Here is a 22071-nt window from a genome sequence, read left to right as displayed (position 1 = left end):
GCGAGCAGAATATGAGGTTCGAAGGAGTGTGTGTTGTGCGGAGGTATAGCGCCGAGCTCTCTCGACCATGGCAGAGACTGTTTCGGTGGGTTTTGAATGGATATGCCAAGTGCGTTGCCGATCAATGTCGAGCAGGTTGTTCTGCGTTATGACTTGATGGTGTGTGTGTGTGGATGGCGACTCCTTTCGTGATGGTGGATGGAGGAGGTCCGATACTCCGTATTTTTGGTTCCAGCTTGCTCCAACGATTCTTCAAACGGCACACGGTACACGGCGCATGGCAGCGCCTTGATCATCAGGGTAAAAATCGGGGATTTCTCGATGGGATGGATGGAAGGCGACGGGAGGGAGGGGAAGAAGGGCCCGGGACAGAAACCAAGGCATGCCATCGCTGACCATCCTGGCTTCAAGGCAGCTAAATTACTTGCCCCAGAACTTGAGGAAGCCAAACTTGCCCTTCTGGGCCTCGGGTTCTTTGGCATCCGTGGTCTTGGCGACAGGCGCTGCCATCGTGGCGACGTCGTAGGGCGGCACGTCAGACTCGTACGGCGGCAGGTCGGTCGCCGAGATGCTCGAGAGCGCAACACTGATGTTGCGGACGTGGCGGCTTCTCTGGGTGATGGCGGCCTGCGCAGTGTCATCCTCGGCAAACCGCTCGTCCTTGGTCTCGGGCGGGTACCACCACTCGTCGCCGCTGGTGTCGCTACCAGAGTGCGCTTCGCGGCGGGCAACGGCATCCATGGCTTCGTCCTTGTACATGTCAAGCATGGACTCCCACTGTCCACGCGAGGGCGAGGTGATCGAAATGGGAATGGTGTGGTAGCGGTACGCAGACTGCTGGGGATCGGTACCGTCGTCGACAAAGATGGTGATGGCGTGCGAAATGTGCATCACCATGTCCTTGGAGTGATAGACCTTGGTCGAAGGGGCGATGCCAAGATACTCGGACACATCCAGAGGATCCAGATCCTTGTGCCGCTCGTCGTCGTCCTCGTCCGATTCATCCACCGGGATGGGCGCTGTCGGGGTCTTGGGAGAGAGCGGGCCATCCAAATCGCGGTCGCGTTTCTGCTTTGGGATGCGGCGTGGGAGCGGGCCGACGTGGGTGACGAGCTTTGTGGGCTCGAGCCTGGGCTTGGAGATGGACGGCAGCTGAAACTCGAACTACAGTGCAAAGGCAGACGACAGAGGAAGCAAGGACCATGTTAGCAGGAGCTTGCTTTCTGTATCCACAGAATTAGAGGGGAGGGACAGATTTGTGTTTGGCGCAAGAGCGAAGAGCCGAGCAGAGGACTCGGTGCAAGAGACGCAGCTCTGCGACACCAACCTCTTCGACGCTGCGAAGATCTCGGCCGTTCATTTCCCAGTCGCAGATGGTTGTGCCGTGGAAGGCACACTTTTCGCTCGCGACTTTGCGAGGAAACAGCGACTGGTACTCGACCAGCCGCACAATCACAAAGCCAATGTCTTCGAAAAGCCGGAACTTGAAGCGGATCGTGTCACCCGAGGCCAGGACAGTCTTGTCGATGTCGAGAGAGTACCAGTCCTTCAGCGACTCGGTGTGGGCCGAGGATTCCCTCAGCAGCAGTTGAGGATAATAGAGCGGGTTGTAGGTGTAAAAGTGGAAGGGCACCTGTGTGGTGCGGTAGGTCGAGTGGCTGGGCTTGGCAGTGGTGCCAGTGGTCAAGAAGGCGGCGGCAAGCTGCTGGGTCGACGAGATCTCCTCCTCGACGACGGTGGCTTCGATGTAGTAGACGGTCGAAGCGACGCTGTCGGGGCCCTTGTTGGCATTGGCCGAGGCCGGCAATTTGGCTGCGCGACGGGCCGAGATGGAGAACTTGAAGGGAATGCGGACGGGGGTTGTCGGGGCGCGAATGGGCTGCATGACGCTGCTGGTGGCGACGGACGAGCTGTCGACGGGCTGGTCGCTGCTGGGCGAGTCGACCAGGACGGCGACCTTGTTGATGTGAACGATCGAGTCCTTATCGTAGATGTAGACGTCTTTGTTGAGCTTGCGCTTCTGGATGGCAATGTGGGTGACTCCGTGGAAGCAGACGGTGACGGAGGTGATGAGGGTCTGGGACGGCGGGATGAGGATGGTGCCCTCGACGGTGATGGGGGTGAGACCGGGGATGCCCTTGACGAAGGAATTGTTTGAGCCGGGCAGCGGCAGGATGGCGCAAGGCGGGGCCGACGGCGCCGGTGTGCCTTTGCGACCCATAGGCGTGGGGGTTCGATGGGGGGTAACCGGACGAGAATGCAAAACAGCGGCGCTCATGTTGACGAAGCGGCGATTGGGATGGTGGCTTGAGGCGGACTAACGGCGAGCTCTGGATCGGTGGCAGCCGAGTCCAATGAGCAGATGGACCGAGTATGAGGAACAGCCGAGTCCAGTGAGCGGGATAGCAGAAGCAGAGCAACAGAAGCAAAAGCACAGTCACAGGACGTCAGGACATTCCAGGGACAGAGCCGGACTCGATCGGCGAAAGAGCAAAGTGAGTCAACTTACAGCTGGATGGCGAGCCGACAGCGGGAGCCCAAAGGCAAGCGAGGCGGGGGGGCAGACGGGCAGAAGCGAGCGAGCCGGACCTGGGGCAGATGGAAAGCGAGCCGGACCTGAGGCAGATGGAAAGCGAGTGGAAGATGGAAAGCAGGTGGACGATGGAATGCAGGTGGACGAAGCGATGCAGGGCAGAGCCTGGGCAAGGGACGGGCGGCAGGACCAAGGGCCAAGGACCACGGGCCAAGGAGGGGGCGGTTGGCCCGGGAGCCTTTGTTGGGCAAGCGTTTTGTTTGCAAAGCCCCGTGCTACTCTATCTTTGGCGACTTTGTTGCATTCTCGGCGCCGAGGAGACGATGTTGGGGCGGGCGAGGACGGGAATAGCGCGATGCAGTCCAGCGCGAGCGAGCAAACAATCGGCAGGGGCATGATGCACATGGCAAGTCGATAGATGCATCAATTCGCAAGTGTGCAATGCATCGCAGCGACCAAGCGAACGAAACTCATCATGGCGGATTGCACAAGCGTGGACAAGCCCGGCGCTGCATTGCGCATGGCTGAGCGGCGGAGCACATGTGCATCGCTTGGCCAATCCCTGTTGCGTTTCAGCGCAGCATCGCCTGGACATTGCCGGAAACGTGCAGCCAGGCCATGGAAAAGGAAAGGAAAACGCAAGCTCCAGCCGAGCAGGACCCGCCTCCACCGCACTCAGCATCCCATCCAGACCATCCAGACCATCCAGATCGCGGCAGGAGATTGACCAGATGCGTCCAAGACCACACTCAACGGGCTGTGCAGGATGGCAATCGGGACGCTGCCCCGTTTCGTTTCAACCAAGCCGTATTCCAAGACAGGACGGATATCCAAGGCTATCGCTTGATTCATGACCCCGAAAAACAATGCGTCTCGTTGTTCTTTCAGCACCCTGGATCGATCTCGAGGAATCGCATCCCACCAGCAGATCTCTCGAACAGATCCGCCCCTATGCAGATCCGAGGCGCTCCAGGCGACGGCGCTCCAGGGCCTCGGTGAGAACAGCTTTGCTCTTGGTGTAGTGGTACGTCAGCTGTTCCTCAGTGTACTTGCGAAGGCTCTGATCTTCGGCGCTCAGGAACCCGCCGACGAGCGTCCGGATCTCGACGAGCTTGCGCCAGTCGAGCTTGAACCCGGCCTCGTAGTTGGCCTTGTACCGCTCCATCATCTCGTTTGTCTTTTGCAGCAGCGTGTCGTCAAACTCGGGATATGGGTTCGGAACGGTCTCGTAGTCGGGCTGGTGGGGAGGGCCCTGGATGCCAGGGAACACCAGGACGGCCCGGAGAGCGAGCCAGGGCCCGTAGATGGGCGAGACGCAGAGATAGCAAGTCTGGCATACATGGATGAGTATGGATGAGTGCATGGACGAGTGCATGGATGAGTGCATGGAAGGGGTTGGGCACGTACAAGCATCGGACATATCGATCAGTTGATTTTGTTGGGGCATCGAGGATCGTCCGCATCCGATCAGCACATCCCGACATCAGCACATCCCGACATCAGCACATCCCGACATCAGCCCCGACATCAGCACACCACGCCATCAGCGACAGAGCCATACCCTGTTGAAATACGCCAGGCCAGCAATGTGGGCCAGCCGCTGAAAGTGCGTGAAGCGCTCGCCCTCGTCGTGCGGGTAGCGGTACTTGAACTCGGGAATGTCCTCTTTGCTCAAGCGGTTGTGGAGCAGGTCGTGTACAAAGTCGTTGATCGGATGGGCGCTGTTGTCCAGGTGCGTGGCTGGGTCTTCCTCGAGGTATTCCAGGAACGGCTCCCACATGCGCTTGTGGTTGCCGATGAGGATGGCCAGGGTCGAGGTGTTGGCCGGGTTGGTCGAGCCGGGCAGCGGATATTTGCCTGCGTGCTCGTCTTCGTTGTAGCGCTCGACGGGGAACGGGACAATCAGATCAATGCCGTACGGCTCGAGATCCCGCTTGACGGCAGCGGTGATGTGCTGCCAGCTGTGCTGCTGCTGCTGCTGCTGTTGGTCGGCAGTCATGGCCGAGGTGCGGATGCAGTGGTCAGTGCGGATGCGGTGGACAGTGTGGCCAGAGGAGAGGCAACGGAGGGTCGTCCCAATGCCGGTCGAGATCTGTCGTATTCCAATGGTGTGGGCGGGGGGTTCAGTCCAAGGGGCTCCGAAAGATGCAGATTCAGGGCAGATGCAGATGCGGGGCAGATGCAAATGCAGATCCAGGGCATGTTCAGTTCGGCTCCAAGGCTTACATAATGATGCTTGGTGACTCTTCCGCGACCGAAAAAACTCAAACCAGCCGCGATCGCTCTGTCGTCTCTGTCTCTGTTCATCATCGCTTTGTCTCTGCCCACCATCGCTCTGGATCCTGCACCGAATCGGATATCTCTCGACCGTCCCCAGCTGCACATCTCTCGAGGCTCCCGCCATCGACTCAACATGCTGCGAACCGCCATCGCCAGACAATCCAGAGCAGTCTCGGGTCTCTCGGCCTGGAGGCAGTCCCAGGTCCGTGTCTCCATCATGCGAATGCACGGCAGCCTCACTCGACGATCCCCTGCAGGCATTACAAGCGACTCTGCCGGCTCGTGGACAGACTCCAGATCAAATCTTCGCATGCTGTGCTGATGCTATCCTGATCACTCTGCCGTTCCCTCAACCTGAAACTGCTCGGACGATATCCGCCATACCCAAACGGTGGTCTTGCTCCCAACGACGCATGGCGATGATATCTAAATCGCCGCCGATGCGAATATCCACCGATGCGAATACGCCCTGCCGTCGCCTCGGTCGGATGCAACTGGCCTATCGCATTCACGCGATCATCGATGCACCAGGCCCTCGCTCGTCCCTGCGTTCGTGCTGCCTGTGCTCCTCTCGCCCGATCCTTTTCAGCATCGCCAGAGAGTCCCAAGTCTGACCTCAGCCGGGGCGACTTTTTCGTACGTCTGTGATTCTGCGAGTCTCCATTCCGACGCACAATCTGCATATCGTCGCCATCGGCACCGCTTGACCATGCGTCAACCAACGACCTGATCGGCTGGTGTGAATGATGCTGTTTAGCCCTGTAGCATCATCTCGCCGCATCCTGTGCATCGTCCTGATGGAATACTGGCCACGTTGGGTCTGCATTATGCCCCTGTTGCCATTCTGACTCTGACACGCCTCGCCCCATCCAGAAACTGCTCGCTCGATCGCTGGGCTTCATTGGCCTGTCGGGCCTGGGTCTGTTCGGATGGTTCCACTACGAAAAGCTCAAGGTCGAGGAGCGTCGCCAAAAGTCCAAGAACCAGTCCGTCGGGAAGCCCCTGGTCGGCGGCCCCTTCTCGCTGGTCGACCACGAAGGCAACCCCGTTACCGACATGGATTACCGGGGCAAGTACATGCTCCTGTACTTTGGCTACACCTTCTGTCCCGATGTCTGTCCCGAGGAGCTCGAGAAGATGGCTGCCATCGTCGATCTGTTCGGTAAGGACCAGAGCGAGACCAGCACCGGTGGACCGGCTGCGGTGGTCCGTCGGTGGGCCAGGCTGTGGCTGCCACAGGGGTCCCGGGCGATATTGGCCATGGGTCCTGAGCGATATTGGTCATGAGTTCTGGACGACGCTGCCTGTGGATCGCTGGCGGCATTGTCTGTGGATCGGCACTGTTCCGCAGCCGATAGAGCCAGCGACACCAGCGATACGGCCGCTCGCCATTTCTCACGCTTCCTGTGCACATCTCCCACCACCGACGACAGACAAGAAGGAGAACCACGTCCCATATGAAATCGTTCCCATCTTCATCTCGTGCGATCCCAAGCGCGACTCTGTCCAGTCGATCCGAGAGTACATCCGAGGTGAGCCGTGGGAGGATATTGATCTGGGTGCCGATTTGCGCCTGGCATCAACGCACAGCTCCCCGCACAGGTCGTCCCTGCAACGAGGTACACCCACTGACGCAAGCTCCGTTGGTACATGCCCCACTTGGCGGATCCTCCCGTCCTGTCGTCCCGTCCACCGCCCGACTGCGTGTCTCTGCCAGAATTCCATCCCAAGTTTGTTGGGTTGACGGGCACCTACAACCAGATCAGGAAGGTTGCCAAGGCCTACCGGCTGTACTTTAGTGCCCCGCCCAAGGCCGTCGACGATGATGAGACCGACTACCTGGTCGACCACTCGATCTTCTTCTACCTCGTCGACCCCAGCGGCCGGTATCAGGCACACTTTGGCAAGCAAGAGACGGCCGAGAGCGTCGTCGCCAAGATCAAGGACGCCATCGCCGAGTACAATTCGCAGAAATAAAGAGGCCGAGGACGCCTGCGGGATGTGCTGCTCATTCGTGGCGATGTGGTCATGCGTACGAACACCGAGATGGTCCTGGGCGATGGTCGTCAGAGTGCCTGCCTGGGCAACCCCCCCCCCCAGAACATACAATCCTCCAGAACATACAATCCCCTCAGAACATGCAATCCCCCCAGAATATCCACGCACGCTGTATTTTCGTCGCTTGTGCTGCTGCAGAGTCGACGCCGCCCCTCAAGGACCTGCACTGACCACAAAGGGCAAGGGCCTCCACATGATTAGGGCGCCTGTCCGGCGTGGTATTTGAGCCCCCCCATCCACCGATCCGCACGTCGATCCGTCTATCATCGCATCTCTGTCTTCCCGTCACCCATCGCCCATCGCCCATCGCCTCTGCTGTCGTCGCCGTCTGTTCTACCGCATCCCAGCGTGTCTCCATCTGTTTGATCCCTTTCTATACCAGCATCCCATCCAGCCACCGATCCATCTGTGCTTCTCGCCCCGCTCCCGTTTGATGAACATCCTCCCACCCTCCTCCCGGAGGAAACGGGAGCCGACCATCTGCCTGCACATATGCAAGTGCCTGATTCCAAAAGACTGTCCGTAATTCCATGACCGACGCTCCGTCATCCCCCAACGTTTGCTCTGCTGCTCGTCCTGGGCCCTCCTGCTGCATCCCTGACTGCTCGATCGCCGACGACCGTTCTGCAGGCAATTCCGCCAGACTAACCTCTGCTCGTTCCGTCTGCGTCTCTTCCATCGCCATCGTGGGTCCTTGGCTCTATGTCCTCGGTCTTCCTCGTGTCTGCCTCTCCACACCGTCGCCTTCCTCCTCCTCTGCTCTTCCTCTGCGCTTGCTCTGTCCGTGCGTCGTTGACTCGGCGACGCCGCCACCCTCCACCCTCTGATATCGCTCCTCACACAACCCGGCTCGTGTCTTTCGTTTGATTGCAATACGTCGTGGGGGCGGGGATGATGCGGGGCAAGCAGTGCTACTAAAAGCCCACTACCATCTTGTCTCCATCGAACGCATTTTTAACGTTGGACCGTGTACGTATTGCCTCGGACCGGGATTCTGCGCTTTTCTGCTGCTGCCTTGCCTCTCTCGCCCTCCCCTCCTTCCCTGAACTTGTCTTGCCTCAGCCGCTCTTCTGGACTCCCAGTCCTACGCCGCCTGATGAGCGAGTGCACCTGGATGGAGAGACAGGCGAAGAAAGGCGGACGGTGGCAGCGGCAGCGGCAACGGCTGCCAGAGGCTCTAGCCTCTCGATTGAGTGATACCGCACTCTCCCGTAATCCTCTTCCCTCTCCCTTTTTCTCTTGTTCCGTTGCCATCCTGACCCTTCTGCTCCTCGTCTGTGCTGTCTCGATTGCCGATGGGACCGTTTTCGCACAACTCGCCCCCTTATGACCACCGTCGCTATGGCCGCTCATCCTTCGACCATCCATCATCGCCTTTGCCGTCTCTGGTGTGGGGGCCTCACAGGTGATCATGCCGTCAACAGTGCGGATTTGCACCTGCACAACAGGGCCAGATGCGGGCTGGCTCCCCACGTCCAGATTTTCCAGCTCCTGCCCGAATATCGGACCAAGCTCCATGCGCTGCGAATAGCAGTCAACCGCCAGATTGCCCTGGCGAAACGCCGTGGAAGTAAGGGTCCCCGCTGTTGTCGTTGCCGTTGTCGTTGCCGCCGCCGCCATTAGCGTCTCTCCGTTGTCGCCATCGTCATCGTCTTCGCTCGCCATCATTTGCTGCCGCCACTGGTGTGGGCGGCTGTGCAAGTGTCTTCTCTGGGGGACCGATTCAGCCCGCTGCCTTGCCTGGTGCCCAGCCGGGCAGCAGCCGCAGTCGGGGGCGCTGGCGTCTCTGCATCTTTCCCACGCCGCTGTGCGATTATGCCGCCGATCATCATCATCGCCGTTGGGGGGCTTTTGCCAAACAGGCGGCGCTCCTCGGACATGGGCCTTTGTCTTGCTGTGGTCCTCCCCACACGTTGCTGCGTGCTTGCCTTTTCTCCCTCCGCCCTGCTCAGTCTTATTGTTCCCCCCCCCCCGGATTCTTCTGGGGCGCTCGCATGCTGTCCGGAGACTAACTCTGCCTCCTTTAACTGCTTGGCTCTGCCTCCCTGACCCGACTCTGGTGTCTGTACTCGGCTCCCCTTCGTTGGCGACTGGGCCGCCACTCCCTCTCCTCTGCTTCCGTGCAAATGCAGTTCCTGCATACCCTCACAGCTTTGTGGAGCCACTCTCATCAGCGACACATACCCCTATTTATGCTACCCCTCAACGCTCTGCCTCCGCCACCCCCATCCCGATCCCGACCCCGAAGACGCCGTCGCAGTCCCGGTCGGCTCGGTCGCTCATGAACGACCCTCTCCTCAAGGGCATTCCGCAGTACAATCCCAACGGTGAGTGTCGGCGCCATCGGGTCGATTCCCACACTCCCGTACGAGGCAACCCCCTGGGCACGGCAGAGAATGATGTACTCGGCTGAAATCGATACGTGTGACGACCTGTCTAGCTAACAACCACCGACTTGCATGACCGGCGTCCCCTTCGTCTCCTTGCGCAGACCCGAATCAGTCCATCCCGCGAACGGTCTACCAGCGGCTGTTCAGCAAACTTCAATCCTTTGCCGAGTCGGACGAGGGTTCGTGTTTGTCCTGACAGGAGTGCCGAGTGACGGGGCCCTGTTGGATCCCAGCTGGCGGTGTGGTCGTCGTTTGGCTGTGCACAATCAAACCACAGCAGCGAATCTAACAGGTTGGGTGCTTGACTTTCTCGCTTCCCACCCACCCCCCATGTTTCTGATGAAGTTGTTGTCAAATATCCCAAGACCTTGGCCAAGATGCGGCTGCTCTTCCCTGGGAAGTTCAAATCCACTTCTGCAAGCTCGTTCCGCTCCATTCGACGGGCCCGCGCAGCCGAGAGCCGCCGCCTGGATCGCAATACCAAACTCATGGAAGGCCGTGGAAGTGAGTCAGTCGCGCAAGAGGTTGCCGCAGTCCGGCAGCGGGATGGTTGCGTGTTTTGCGGGTTGTTATGAATGATGAGGTTGTGGTGGTATTTTGATGCACCGTCGAGCCGTGGCATCGGTGGCCCTTTGTACATAACCGGACGGGCACTAAGGGCCCCCGGATTGGCTCAAAGTCGCTCCGGACGAACTCTTGGAGCAACATTGGGTCGGTGGAGGAACATGACTGCGATGGATTGCTGACCCTCTGTGTCTCTGATAGTTTCGCCGGCCCGCGGCCTCCGCAACACGAGGCGCAACCATGGCAACTACCTGCGTATCACCGACTCGTACATGTGCGACCTGGACGCCGACCCGGACCAGACGATCCCACTTCCGTCAAACCAAGTCTATGTTCTCGGACAGTCTCTGCCGCTCAATCCCGAGGGCCATGTGCGCATCGTGCGGATATATGGCCGGGACGAGAACGAGGTGCTCAAGAGCCACCTGCTCATCAGCCTGTATGAGGCCGCGAGCCAGCTCCTGGTGGATGAGTTCAACCGCATCGCCATCACGACGTCGGCCCTGGACTCGATCTTTGAGTATGGGCTCTCGTGCGAGATTGTGGTGGACGAAGTCACGAACGAAGTCATGGGGGTTGTCAAGTACGTTGTCTTGAAGCGCTATGTCTATGTGGATACGCTGGCTATTGCCTCAAACTACCAAAGGCGGGGAATCGGCTCACTCCTGATGAACCGGTAAGTCTCGTGGCGAGAACGGCGGCCTGCCGCGATAGCAGCAGTCGCGCTGAGGTGGGGTGGGCTGGGCTGTGGGTGCTTGATCACACGATGGCCGCATGTCGCGTGGCTCGCTGGGATGGTTTGTGGTGTAGGAGTGTCGGGCCATGTCTGCCTGTGAATATTATGCTGTGCCCGAACGGAACGGACCAAGGCCAAGACCAAGACCAGAAAGCGACTAACTCCTGTGACTGCAATGCGTACCCTTGGACTTGTGTGTGGTCGAAATACGCACAATCCATCCGTCGCCGCCGATGGCATGTGTCAATCTGCGACACCGCCACCCATAGCATGAAACAGATCTCGATCGAACGATCCAGGCCCATCTTTCTGTATGCGACCTGCTCGGCTGTCGAGTTCTACCAGAAGCAAGGCCTCAAAATCTCCACGACATGGCACTCGGGCGACGCCGAGACGGCCGTCTACATGGAATCTGACGAAACCGCCTGGAGCCTCAGCCAGCCGTTCTTCCAGATCGTTCCGCCGTGCCATCCCCACTCGCTGCTGACGCTGTATCTCCACCAAGGCGACCAGGAAACGTTTGGGGCGCCGGACTTCAACATCCAAGTTTTCACAAAGTACCCTATCGAATACTCGATTGTCTCGGGCCGGCCAAAGAAGCGGGACAACCACTTGGGCCCTGCCATCTATCCGCGGCGCGCACAAGTGAAGCAGCCGTCGTTCAACGGCTCGGCGTCGTTGCTGTCGTCGTCGCTGTCGTCGATATCCGGCGTGCCATCGCCGACATTCACGCCGCCCAGCCTGTCGCCCTCGCCGAGCTCATCGCTGATGTCGTCCCCGCAGTTTGCGTCGCTGCCCAGCATGCTGCGGTCCAGCTCCAAGCTCATTGGCGAACCGCTGTCCCTGGCAACTGTGGCCAAGTACTATGAGTACGAGCTCAGCGACCTGCACAGCGACGACGACCTGTGCTCGATGGTGGACCTGGACGAGGGCCCGCACAGCTTCTCGCACTTTGGTGGCTTCTCTAGCTTCCTCTATGGAGAGTCGACCGGCTCGGGACTGTCGACTCGAACCAGCTCGACGTTGTCACAAGGACAGACGTCCTCGTCTGACACCACCTTTGAGATGCAGCTGGAGAACGACATGATGAGCGAAAGCGGCTATGCACCCTCGCCGATGATGCTGCAGCCGTTCCCGCTGACCATGCGCTCGGTATCTGCGCCGAGCCGGAGCAACACAAGCACAAGCATCAACAACATCGGCAGCAGCAGCAGCAGCGGCAGCGGTAGCAGCAGCCGATATCTGTCTGTGCCAGGCGCAAGCAGCTTCCGAGACCGACGATGACGCGGGACATGATCCGCGGCTCGCGTGGATATGTGACTCTGACTGGATGGATTTCTACATCATCGAGTCGAGTCGAGTCGAGCTCGATCTTGCCGATGTCGATATCGTCGCTGTCAATACAGCTCGGATATGTGCAGCTTGTGCAGCATATGGAGACCGAAACGGGCATCGTTCACTTGCAGAGGAAGCGGACCCTTGGCAGCACGCGGTGATGCATTCCAGGTCACACTGCCTCGCTTGGCCGCCACCAGGGACATCTGTGTCGTGCTGGGTGATACGCGGGGTGGGGCCTTGTGCTGTGACGGGTGGAGGACAATCGCCGGCCAGACAAACAAACCTGGTCTGGCTTGGCCGCGTGAGCCCGTTGCACCAGACACAGGGCTCTGTGGCCCCACCGCGCTGGGATTGGCTCCTGTGTGCCAGCCCGGTCACGTTGCCGCCCCACCGTCGTCTGTGGCGCGGCAGCCCTTCTCCTTGCAGCTGTCCCTGCAAGCACTCGGAAGCACAGTCTCTGTGGCCGACACACACTGATGCCTGACGCGCACCCGGCTGGTCGTGTGCCTGTTCTGCGTGGCGCACAGGGCAGAGGGTTTTCCTTCTGCGCCCTTGCTCCATCTGCTGCCCTTGCGTCCTCTGTGCGCATCGGGGCAACGCGCCGCGCAGCCTGGCTGCCATTGGTGCGCACCGTCGCACACAAATGCGGCGCACCCGCGCGGCGATTAGCGCGGCTGCGCAGCAAGGCCGTTCCTTGCCGTGATGCGCGCGCTCCGCCGCAGCCGCAACCACTCAGACGCCGGCAACGCGGCGCTGCGCCGGCGGCGGCGGGGCCGGCCTGGCCTGTCCCACAGTCCTGTGGTTGTTGCGCGGCCCTGGAGGATGGCCCGCGCTTCATTTGCCGACGCCGCGGCCTTGTCTGTCCTCCCCTCTCTGTCCTTTCTGCACAGTGTGTGTGCGCCCTGGCTCTCTCGGTGCCGCCCTCGGCGCCGTTCTCGCTGGCTCGCGCAGCACCACACACACAGTGGCGATGCCTGGCTGCACCGTCTCGCCGACTGCTCTCGCCGGGGATGCTTTCGCCCGTCCTCGGCCGCCTCGCTTTTGTCGCCGCGGATTCTTCCCACCCTCCTGGGCCGCACATCGCTTCCGTCGACATCGTCCTGCTTGCTCTTCAGCACCAGCAGCTCGCTCTTTCCTTCGCAAGGACTTGTGGCTCCGTCTGGACCGAGACCGGTTTCCTCCTTCTCCCCAGTCTGCGACTCTGCGCTCCCTCGGAAACCCACTCACTCCTCCCACTCCCCAGGAAACAAGCAGCAGCCCGGACTTGCAGACACCTTTCGCAATCCGCTCCTCCTTTCCCCTCCATCTCCCCCTCGGTCGTCGCACCTGACACCAGTGATCGCTCTGTCGAGCCTTCTACCTCGTTGACTACCAAAACTACCCTGACGGTCTATGTGAAATGAGCTCCTCGACCCCCGACCTCAAGAACTGCTTCATCCTCAACAACGCCACGCTCCCTGATGGGTAATCAGTCTGCCGAGCTTTTTCATTCCGAGCGTCATTCCTTGCCGCCATATGCAGCCCAACAGCTGCGGCTGCTGGCTCCGTCTCGCCTGCCCACATCGATCCGTCGTTGCCCCCTCTCGACATCGACAGCGGGCCTAGCGTCCTCCGAGTTTCTCCCCCTGGCTCACGCCTTCTGTGTCTGATTCTGCCCCTCCCCGCTCTCCGTAATGCAACCGCAGCTACTGTACCGACTTTGACGGCTACTATGTCCACGCCGACATCGTCTCCAACATCACCCAGACCAACATCATGAACCTCTCGCTGCCGTCGCCCGAGGCTCAGATGGTCGCCGCCATCTCGATGATGGAGGATCCCAATGGCCCGTACTGGACTGGCTCCAATTCCGCCATGTTCCTGGCCTTCCAGAATGTCTGCCAGAACCCGTCCGCCAGCTACGATGCCGTAAGTTGACCTGCTGACCGAGGCCGTCCCTTCGCCTCGTCTCGAGGGAAGAAAGGACGGCGTCTGCCTCCTTGCTTGCCTCGGCAAGTCTTTTCTTTTGCCTCTCGATGTGGTTGGTCTGCTACTGGCCCATGTGCTGTTGCTCTGCAGCGCCTCCCATCTCCCCACTTTCTGCTCGGCCGCCGTGCTGCTGATGCTGCTGCCTCGTCGGCCCATACGTCGTCGTCGTCGATCCATGCGTTTTCTGGTGGAAGCCAGTCGCCCAACCCTGCTGGCTGCTTCCTCCCTTCTGCCCACACACCCGGCTGAACGGTGCCGGCTGAACCACCCTGACCGTCACACAACCTGCCTTGTCTCCCCCGCCCACAGACCAAGTTCGCCTCGCGCATCCGCTACTTCCGCGACCACGTTTGCCACACCATTGTGCGACGCAGCAGCGCGGCCAGCTACTGCGGCCCCTCGCCCAACAAGACCCTCGACAGCTGCAATAAGGTCGCCACGTTCGCCCTCCGCGATTCGTTCCCCAGAAGCGCCCGCTATGTCGATGCCTCCTGCCGCAACATCACCCTCACCGGACGACAGTCGCCTGTCGACGGCATTCCCGGCATCGGCGACATCTTCACCATCGGCTCCGACAAGACGCTGTGCCAGGGCAACCCCAACAACACGGCCCTCTACAACGACAGCTGCGGTATGTCTGCCGAGCATATTTGATCGCCTTGGTCTGCTCGCTTGGAATCCTACTAACCCTCTGTCCTTGCTGCTCTCGATTGCCACCTGTGTTTCGAATGTCTGTGTGCTGACCAATTCAACTGACCAATTCAACTGGCCGTTGCCGCGCAACCTGCAGGCTTCATGCAATACGTCCAGACGGCGACCTACTACGTTCCTTCGCTTGTCCGTTCCGTCGTCGTCTTCGACGTTCCCGACGTTGCCGCGTCCCACGATCTCTGCAATCCCGACTACAACAGTGCTTCCGCGATCTACGGTGCCGGCTCGGATTCAACTCAGACCCGCGGTTGGTGCTGCACGCCCTACACCAACGCAATCCAGGCCGCAAAGCAGAATGCCACCTCGGCGCAGATCAAGAGCTTCCAGACCACGCAAATCATCATCGGCGTCAGTGTCTCGATCGCCATCATCATGATCGGCGTCATGGTCACGCTCCTGTACCGCCGATACCGACACTCGCGCTCGAAGCTGACCCAGGTCGAGAAGCAAAAGACAACCGTCGAACAGCACCTCGTCGAGACGATCAACAAGCCCGCTCCGACGGCGTTTTCGAAGAAGTGGGTCGTCGACAAGCCGTACACTGCTGTCCGCGGCGACGAAATCGATCTGTCCGTGGGCGACATGGTCGTGCTGCTCAGTATCTTCAACGACGGATGGGGACATGTAAGTGTGCCTGAGATTGCGGCTGGTGATGCCTTTGTGCGCTTGTCTCTGGATGAGGGTACGGCGTTCGTACAGCTCGTGGATGCTCCCTTCCTGCCTCGACTCACCCCTCAACCTGTGCAACGGCTGCCTTTCGACAGGGCCACAACGAGACCACCGACTGCGTCGGCACCCTGCCCCTCTCCGCGCTGCGCACCATCGACTCGCCCGCCATCTCTGGATACACATCGCAGCACTCGCCGACCGAAATCTCGGGCCGCACCTCGATCACCACCAGCTCGCCGCCTCCTACGCTGTAGATACGACAGCGCCGCCTCCCTGTTGCTGGTCGTTTTCGCTGCACCCTGGTACATTATATCTGGTAGACCGCACCTCTATGTCATTATTCCCACTCCGTTTCCCTCCATTCCCGGCCTGACGGGTCCTCAAGACTCGAATTGCTTGGGATGACTCCTTCGGCCTGTCGTTTCCTCCCTAGCTCATGTCTCCCCTCCCCTTCCCAGTTCTGCCATCGCGGCCTTCTCTGTTTGAATGTACTTTTGTTTTGTGATGCGTTGTTTTCCGTCGGTTGGTGGTGTGCCTGTTCCAGCTCTGCCTTCCTCCCCCCCCCTATAATTGACGCAATGGTATTCGATTCACGAGTCGTTCTGCTCTCCGACTACATCCACACTTCCCCGCCCCCTTTCGCTCGACACCTCTGCCTGAAAGGGGAAGGGGGATCGTTACGACGTCTGTAATTGCCACTCTCAAGAATCTATCCTCATGAAATTCAACAGCGTACCATTCAGCAATCGTCTCGATGCGCTCCTATGGTGTGCGACTCTTTTGTCGCCTCAACCCTCCCTTTCTCCTTTTTACGACACTATATTCGCTCAACTTTTTCTTCTTTTTCCACTTCTTCTTGCTTGTCTGTCTCCTTGCCCATACAAATCTCAACGTTTGCTCAAATAAATCACACCACGACCGCTGCTGTCTTGGTGCTTTCCTTTTCAAATTACTTCCAAGCTGCCTGATCCCTCGAGTGCGCGACCCCTTCGTTTCCTTCCTTTGCCGGTCCAGGAACACCCACGACGACCGTGGGACATTGCAAGCTCGTCAGCTGAATCCGCTCCCATTGGCAATGTCTGTGTGAGTATGCCAACGGAGGGCTGTGTGAAACTCGCTGGATGAGCCTCGTGGAGAATCGGTTTTTATTCCATTGTACATAAAGGAGGGCGCGGCTTAAAGCACATAGCAGTTCACCAAAGTTACAAGACGTGGACAGCCGGACAGACACAGCAGCGAGCAACAGCGTTTGTCCATCTGACACCAAGGGGAGAGTCACGGTGGTAGTTATCGAGCGGCGATATGCCACAAAGATCGACTTTGTGGCATGTTTGGTTTCGTGAGTTCAGAGGGCGAGAGTGGAGGGGGAAAGCAGGGCGCTAAAGGCGGCATCACCGAGCCACAGAATATTTACTGGCAGGGGTTGTTGATGTCACCGGTGCAGGAGGAGCCGTCGGGGCAAGAGTACTCCATGGGGCCAGCTGGATTATCAGAGAGAGAGAGAGAGAGAGAGAGAGAGAGACAAAGTTGGTCAGATCAAGTCGGCTTACAGGTCGGGGGTCATGGATCGGAGTGGTGTGCTTGTCGATCGGGTCAGTCACAGCAGCTTGTTTCAATAGAATTGCTACTTACCGGGGTCGCAGTACCAAAAGTCGCTCGAGTCGATGCAGACAATGCTGTAGGGGTCAGCGTTGGTGCAGTCGCCCGAGGGAGGAGGAGGGGGAGGGGGCGAGGGAGGGCCGGGAGGACCGGGAGAAGGAGGGTTGGGGTTGTTGCCCGAGACGGCAAAGCCAAAGGTCTGGCTGGTGGCACCGATGCCGCACTGGCCGTATCCGATCCAGAAGAAGCCATCGGTACCCCAGGAGGCCGTCCAGGAGTTCTTGCAGAGCCAGGCCTGGTTGCCCTCGTCCCAGCCGACGATCGAGACGGCGTGGCCACCAACCTGCTGGTTGGACTGCTGCATGTAGATCTGGTTGTTGGTGCAGCAGTTGTCAAAGTCGCTGTAGACAGTGAAGCCAGTGAAGACGGCGCCGTAGGTCATGATGTGCTGCTTGATCTCGTCGACGCTGCCGAACGAGGCCTCGGAGATGCCGCCGGTGCGCTGGCAGTTGCTGTCGTTGCACTGCTGGTCCTGGCCGGTGCCGGCAGTGTAGGGGAAGCAGTCCTCGGTGACGACACCGTTCTGGGAGATGGCGCTAGCGGCCGCATCGGGCTCCCAGCCAGTGCTGCACTGGGCCTGGCCAGCGGCAAGGCAGAAGAAGATGTCGGCCTCGGAGACGTCAATGGTGGTGCCCTGGCTCAGGAAGGTGCTCTCGACGGTGGCAGCCGAGGAGAAGGCAACGCAGCTGCCGCACTGGCCCTGGTCCTTGACGGCGGAGACCCAGCCCGAGTTACGGGAGTCCCACGAAGAGGGCAGCATGGCGGCGCGGGTGGCAGCGATGTGCTTGGCCGAGGGGTTGCTTCCCTGTGGTATGGGAATGGGGTTGATTACATGGACAGATGTGAGTGATGGATCCATGGGAATGAGCGCGGCATGTGTATGCGCCACCTCCGTGGGAACGAGACTGATACAAGTGCTGGACATGACCCCATTGGGTCGATCCCTCGCCGTTGCTTCCTCTCGCCGGTTCCCCTCAACATTGATTTGCTCCAGTACTTACAAAGACTTGGGTGGCAATGTTCTTGACGGACTGGTCGTTGACAACCACCTTGGCGGCAACCTTGCTAGAGGCGGTCTTGTTCTTGACCTGAGAGACGAGGCTCTGGAAGCTGGCATCCTTCTTGTTGGCGACATAGGCCTTGTACAGGCTCTTGGCCTCGGTCGACATGCGGGCGGTGTTTTCGGCAGAGCCGATGACCTTGTCGAGAGACTTCATGTACTTGGACCACTTGCCGCCCTTCTTGGTGCGGGCGCCTTCGACAGCACCCGAGAGGGCGAGGAAGACCGTGAGAGCAAAGCCGGCGTTGACGAGCATCGGGGCGGATGGAGGACCAGAGGTGGTGGTAGCGGATGAGAAAGTGAGGAGCTGCGTGGGAAGCGGCTGGGAGTCAGGTATCGAGATCGCTGGCGGATCTCGAGGTGGTGGGGACTGGAAGGGAGGCGCCTCCAGGGAGGGTATTTATACCCCGGAGCAGCAGGCGCGGGCAGCCTGACGACCGTCCTGAGCAGGAGACCAAGGCATCGAGATCGACAGGGTGTGGGGAGGGGGGGGCAGCCAGGGCCGCGAGGGATCCTCGACTGCCCGCAACGGCGGTGCCTCTCCCTTGTCGACGGCAGCGCACCAGCCCACGGCCGATCTTTGCCCGGTCTTTCCCGTTTGCATCGCTGGTATATTACTTTGTTCTGCTCTGTTCTGTTCTACTCTGCTTTGTTCTACGCTGCTCTGTTCTGCTCTGCTCTGCTGTCCCTCGGTCGACGGCGCTTCCATCTGCGGCTTTTGCTTTCCCGGACGTGGTCGCCGAGACCCGGCCATGATACTTTAGCTGTGGCCGCATTCGGTCTACTGCGTTGTCGGCATTCGGTGCTGGTGTCCATGTATCCCATGTCGGCACCCATGTCGGCACCCATGTCGGCACCCATGTCGGCCCCGATCTATCCCTCGGGCCTGCCTGCCGCGTCGTTGTCCTTGCGTTTTGCACCCGTCGACCATCCTTCCTTCGTCATCCCAGACCTTCCCATCGCCGCCAATCCCGCTCCTCCTTTCCTTTTGCGTCCCAGCCGCTCCCGGCATCTCCAGACCTGCTGATCTCGCCCAGCCCCCCTCTCCATGATGTACTCTTTCCACCATCCTTGTCAAGGCCCGCCTCCGTCTGACCGTATGCTGCCGGCCTGCCGCGGGGTCGCGCCAGCGGCAAGAGTCAGCATCCTTCAGCCCGGGACCTCATCGACGTAAGCCGAACGCAGCTCTTCCACACAGTGACCGGCGGCTCAGTCGGCATCTTTGTCAGAGCAGTTCGGGCAGTCCCATCAGCGCCTATCCACGAGCGCATACGCAGCAGCCGCATGGGAAACGTGCGCATGACCTTGGCCCGCGCCCCACCAGAGATTGGCCTTGGCCCCGAACAAGGTCTGGGTGGTTGGTGGTGGGCTGGTCGTGGCTCTGTCGCTGTGGGGGAGGACATCAGCGGGGGCCGTGTTGATTCTGGATTGTGGTGGCGGCAGGTCATCTGCCGGTGCCACCGGCGTCACGCGCATGTCCCTTCTCTGCTGACTCTTGCCCTGTTCGCGTCTTCGTTTCCACAGCCCGAACGACACAAAGCAGCAGCCGAATCCATCGCCACGGGCGGTGCGCCTTTCTTTTTTGACCCCTCTTCTTCCCCAGCGGCGATCCGGCTGGCCGGTGGGCAGCCGCTTTGTGGTGGCTCAGTACTAGGCGACTGTGTCGAGATGGGGCCTTTCCCTTTGCATCTGTCATGTGTGGTCACCGGCCCACACCACCTGTCCAGAGGCTGTTCCATTCTGCTGTATTGTCGTAACACGGTGCGGCGCATGTGCCTAAGCAACAGAAGCATGCCGGTTGCAGGGTCGGGCGGTCGCAGAGACTACCAGGACCACATCCAGCGTCGTTTGTCTTCACAGTCGCCGCCTGGGTCGGTGCGCATCGTCGAGAGCATCCTTGGGCGGTAGTCTTCGAACGGTCCTGTCGCCGCAACTTGCGTCGTGTCATCGGCACCGGGCCGAGTCGAAGGCAGCGTCGGTGCGATGGCCGCCCTAGTCCACCACCTTGTAGGCCACCAGCGAGTCCACCTTGTGGATGTTGGTCGAGAAGCTCCTCAGACGGACCTGCTCGGCGTTCTCGATGATCTTGGGATCCGAGTCGACCCACGTGGTCGGGACCTCGGCATCCTTCTCGGTGTATGCCAGGACATTGAAGGTACCTGTGCCACCACAGACACATCGAACGACAACAATTTGTCAGTGGCTGCCACAGACGTAGACGGACCTGCGCGCCGCCTCCTTCAGAAAGAGATCAGATGGGCAGACGGGCAGATGGGCTGGTGTCCAGATGGTGCACAGATGGTTGAGATGGTGGGCGGACGGCTCAGACGGTTCAGATGGCGGGCTGATGGCACGCCAAGGACCAGCCAAGCGCGTGCCCACGGTAGCCGCGTGGGAACGACGGGTGGTCGAGGGCAGAGATCGATCTTACAGGGCTCGTCGATCATGGGCAGGAAGCTGCCAGAAGCGGTAATGTTGCGCATGATCGCGCTGATCTCCATGTTGATCTCCTTCTCCGTTTTGTTTGCGCCGCCGCTGTTCGGGGGGGGGGAAGTCTCGAGGTGAGTGTCGACTCGGTACTGGGACTGCGTCGATGAGGCTTGGGGACATGTCGCTGCCTGGGCACGACCATCGGATGGGTGGACCAAATGGACCAGTGGGTGGCAGGAAAGAGCTCCGATGATCTCACCAGACCCATCATCAACGAAGCAAGCAGAGACCCCCCGCCCGCCAACACGCCTGGGTGCATGTCCTCGCAGGACACACCTTACCTCTTCTTCTGGGTCGTGATGTCGTCGTCCTTGACCAGGTCAATGTCGAACTGCCACCGCTCGAGTACCTCGCGGGTCTCCTTGGAGCTGATCACTAATACCAGCTTGCTGATTGTCTTGGCCATGATCCACTCTATTGCATTCCACAAGGAGGGCAACGAGGAACATGGGAGTGAGTTGCAAGGGAAAAGAATCGATGCCCTGTCGAGTCAATGCATTCCGATCCATTCTGATCCTGACGACCTGCCTGCATCCTGCTCCGCCATCCAGCTTCACCATCCTGCTCCGCCATCCAGCTGCATCATCCTGCTCCGCCTCAAGCATCGTCGACGCTTGCACCTGCGTTGCGCGACTCTGGTCATCGGGATCACCACATCGGCAGCTCGTTCTCGCGCTTCTGCTTACTCTCGAGCTGGATCAAAATCTGCTTCAGGTATGCCTTGACATTGTCGTCGTTGTTCACAAGGAGGGTCTGTCCATACTTCTTGATGGATTTGAAGTCTGCAGCGAGCCGTTCGCCATGCCGTTTGCCATTCCGCGTCAGGCGCAGATTTCCAGTGGGCGAATTGGCGAGCAAGTAAGCGGTGGATCTGAATGCCAACGCCGAGCAGAGCCACCACAGCCCATATCCTCCAGTCCATAGCCGTCGCAGCGAACGTGATGCGTCGTTGTGGAAATCCATCTGCGCCTCTCAGTCGAGTCGCATAGAACGCCGTGTCTGACCAACACGGCCATCACGGCTGCTCGCTACTCCACGCTACCTTCGGCGGGATATATTCCGCGCTGGTACAAGATGGTGTGGATTCCGTATTCTAGTTGCAGAGAGGGAAGTTATGCATCGATGGACCGCAGTCAGTCATCTGCCCGCCTGCCCACCTGCCAGACCGCACCAAAGATCCGGTGCAAGCTCGCTTTGCGGGTCCGTCGCCCGCCGTCGGGCAGCTTGTCGCAAACAAAATGGCGGGACGCGGCTGTCGATAGGCTGCCGGCATGTATCCATGATGCCGACGAGTCGGAGGGCTGGCGCACAGCGAGTTTGGATCCGGCGACACTCGGGGCCCTTACCAAAGAACTCGACGACGATCTGGGCCGAGCCTCGGAGGGTGATGGGTTTCTGGGACTGTAGCGACATGGCTGGCGACGGCGGTGGTTGTGGCGGCAGCGGCGGTCGGCGTTGGATGGTGTGCAGACAGGCAGCCGCTCGATGATGGTCCTGGTTGCTGCCAGGGCTGTGTCTGGCCGAGATGTGCCGCCGAGCCGTCCCGGCTTATCACGTGTATCATTTGTGCGAAAAAGGAAATCATGTCTGGCTCGCAGCGCCGATTTGAGGGCTG

At 59.8% G+C, this 22071-nt stretch overlaps 7 protein-coding genes across 7 annotated transcripts; 3 read left to right on the top strand and 4 right to left on the bottom strand.

Moving 5' to 3' along the window:
• Positions 1-19: 19 nt before the first annotated feature.
• BJ171DRAFT_621330 (uncharacterized protein) lies at positions 20-2278 on the bottom strand (the record flags this gene model as incomplete). The annotated part of the gene is made up of 2 exons (XM_053115433.1): positions 20-1164; positions 1328-2278. The coding sequence occupies 2 exons, from the start codon at positions 2276-2278 to the stop codon at positions 421-423; spliced, it is 1695 nt and encodes a 564-aa protein (XP_052966358.1). The 3' UTR covers positions 20-420.
• A 958-nt stretch (positions 2279-3236) lies between these two features.
• Positions 3237-4722, bottom strand: BJ171DRAFT_506832 (uncharacterized protein). Its single transcript, XM_053111159.1, has 2 exons — positions 4095-4722; positions 3237-3863 (listed from the first exon to the last, which is right to left on the bottom strand). Exons 1-2 carry the CDS (start codon positions 4530-4532, stop codon positions 3483-3485), a joined length of 819 nt encoding a protein of 272 aa, XP_052966357.1. The 5' UTR covers positions 4533-4722; the 3' UTR covers positions 3237-3482.
• Positions 4723-5335: 613 nt separating this feature from the next.
• BJ171DRAFT_582252 (thioredoxin-like protein) lies at positions 5336-6790 on the top strand (the record flags this gene model as incomplete). The annotated part of the gene is made up of 4 exons (XM_053114160.1): positions 5336-5449; positions 5687-5975; positions 6247-6345; positions 6531-6790. 4 exons carry the CDS (start codon positions 5336-5338, stop codon positions 6788-6790), a joined length of 762 nt encoding a protein of 253 aa, XP_052966356.1.
• Positions 6791-8846: 2056 nt separating this feature from the next.
• On the top strand, positions 8847-11872 carry BJ171DRAFT_122302 (uncharacterized protein). Its single transcript, XM_053105572.1, has 5 exons — positions 8847-9198; positions 9363-9440; positions 9607-9765; positions 10027-10501; positions 10831-11872. The coding sequence occupies exons 1-5, from the start codon at positions 9153-9155 to the stop codon at positions 11843-11845; spliced, it is 1773 nt and encodes a 590-aa protein (XP_052966355.1). The 5' UTR covers positions 8847-9152; the 3' UTR covers positions 11846-11872.
• Positions 11873-13298: 1426 nt separating this feature from the next.
• Positions 13299-15501, top strand: BJ171DRAFT_582250 (uncharacterized protein; the record flags this gene model as incomplete). Its single annotated transcript, XM_053114159.1, has 5 exons — positions 13299-13363; positions 13585-13807; positions 14177-14498; positions 14658-15202; positions 15343-15501. 5 exons carry the CDS (start codon positions 13299-13301, stop codon positions 15499-15501), a joined length of 1314 nt encoding a protein of 437 aa, XP_052966354.1.
• Positions 15502-16657: 1156 nt separating this feature from the next.
• BJ171DRAFT_582249 (uncharacterized protein) lies at positions 16658-18222 on the bottom strand (the record flags this gene model as incomplete). Its single annotated transcript, XM_053114158.1, has 3 exons — positions 16658-16728; positions 16880-17711; positions 17908-18222. 3 exons carry the CDS (start codon positions 18220-18222, stop codon positions 16658-16660), a joined length of 1218 nt encoding a protein of 405 aa, XP_052966353.1.
• Positions 18223-19695: 1473 nt separating this feature from the next.
• On the bottom strand, positions 19696-21924 carry BJ171DRAFT_506822 (DNA-binding protein). The gene is made up of 6 exons (XM_053111158.1): positions 21803-21924; positions 21499-21549; positions 21143-21238; positions 20738-20870; positions 20398-20501; positions 19696-20125 (listed from the first exon to the last, which is right to left on the bottom strand). Exons 1-6 carry the CDS (start codon positions 21867-21869, stop codon positions 19959-19961), a joined length of 618 nt encoding a protein of 205 aa, XP_052966352.1. The 5' UTR covers positions 21870-21924; the 3' UTR covers positions 19696-19958.
• Between the last annotated feature and the right edge of the window lie 147 nt (positions 21925-22071).

This window comes from Polychytrium aggregatum (assembly GCF_025602895.1).
Source record: "Polychytrium aggregatum strain JEL109 chromosome Unknown BJ171scaffold_20, whole genome shotgun sequence".
Classification (NCBI taxonomy): domain Eukaryota; kingdom Fungi; phylum Chytridiomycota; class Chytridiomycetes; order Polychytriales; genus Polychytrium; species Polychytrium aggregatum.
Note: the sequence above shows the minus strand (reverse complement) of the source record. Positions and strands in the feature narration are given on the sequence as shown.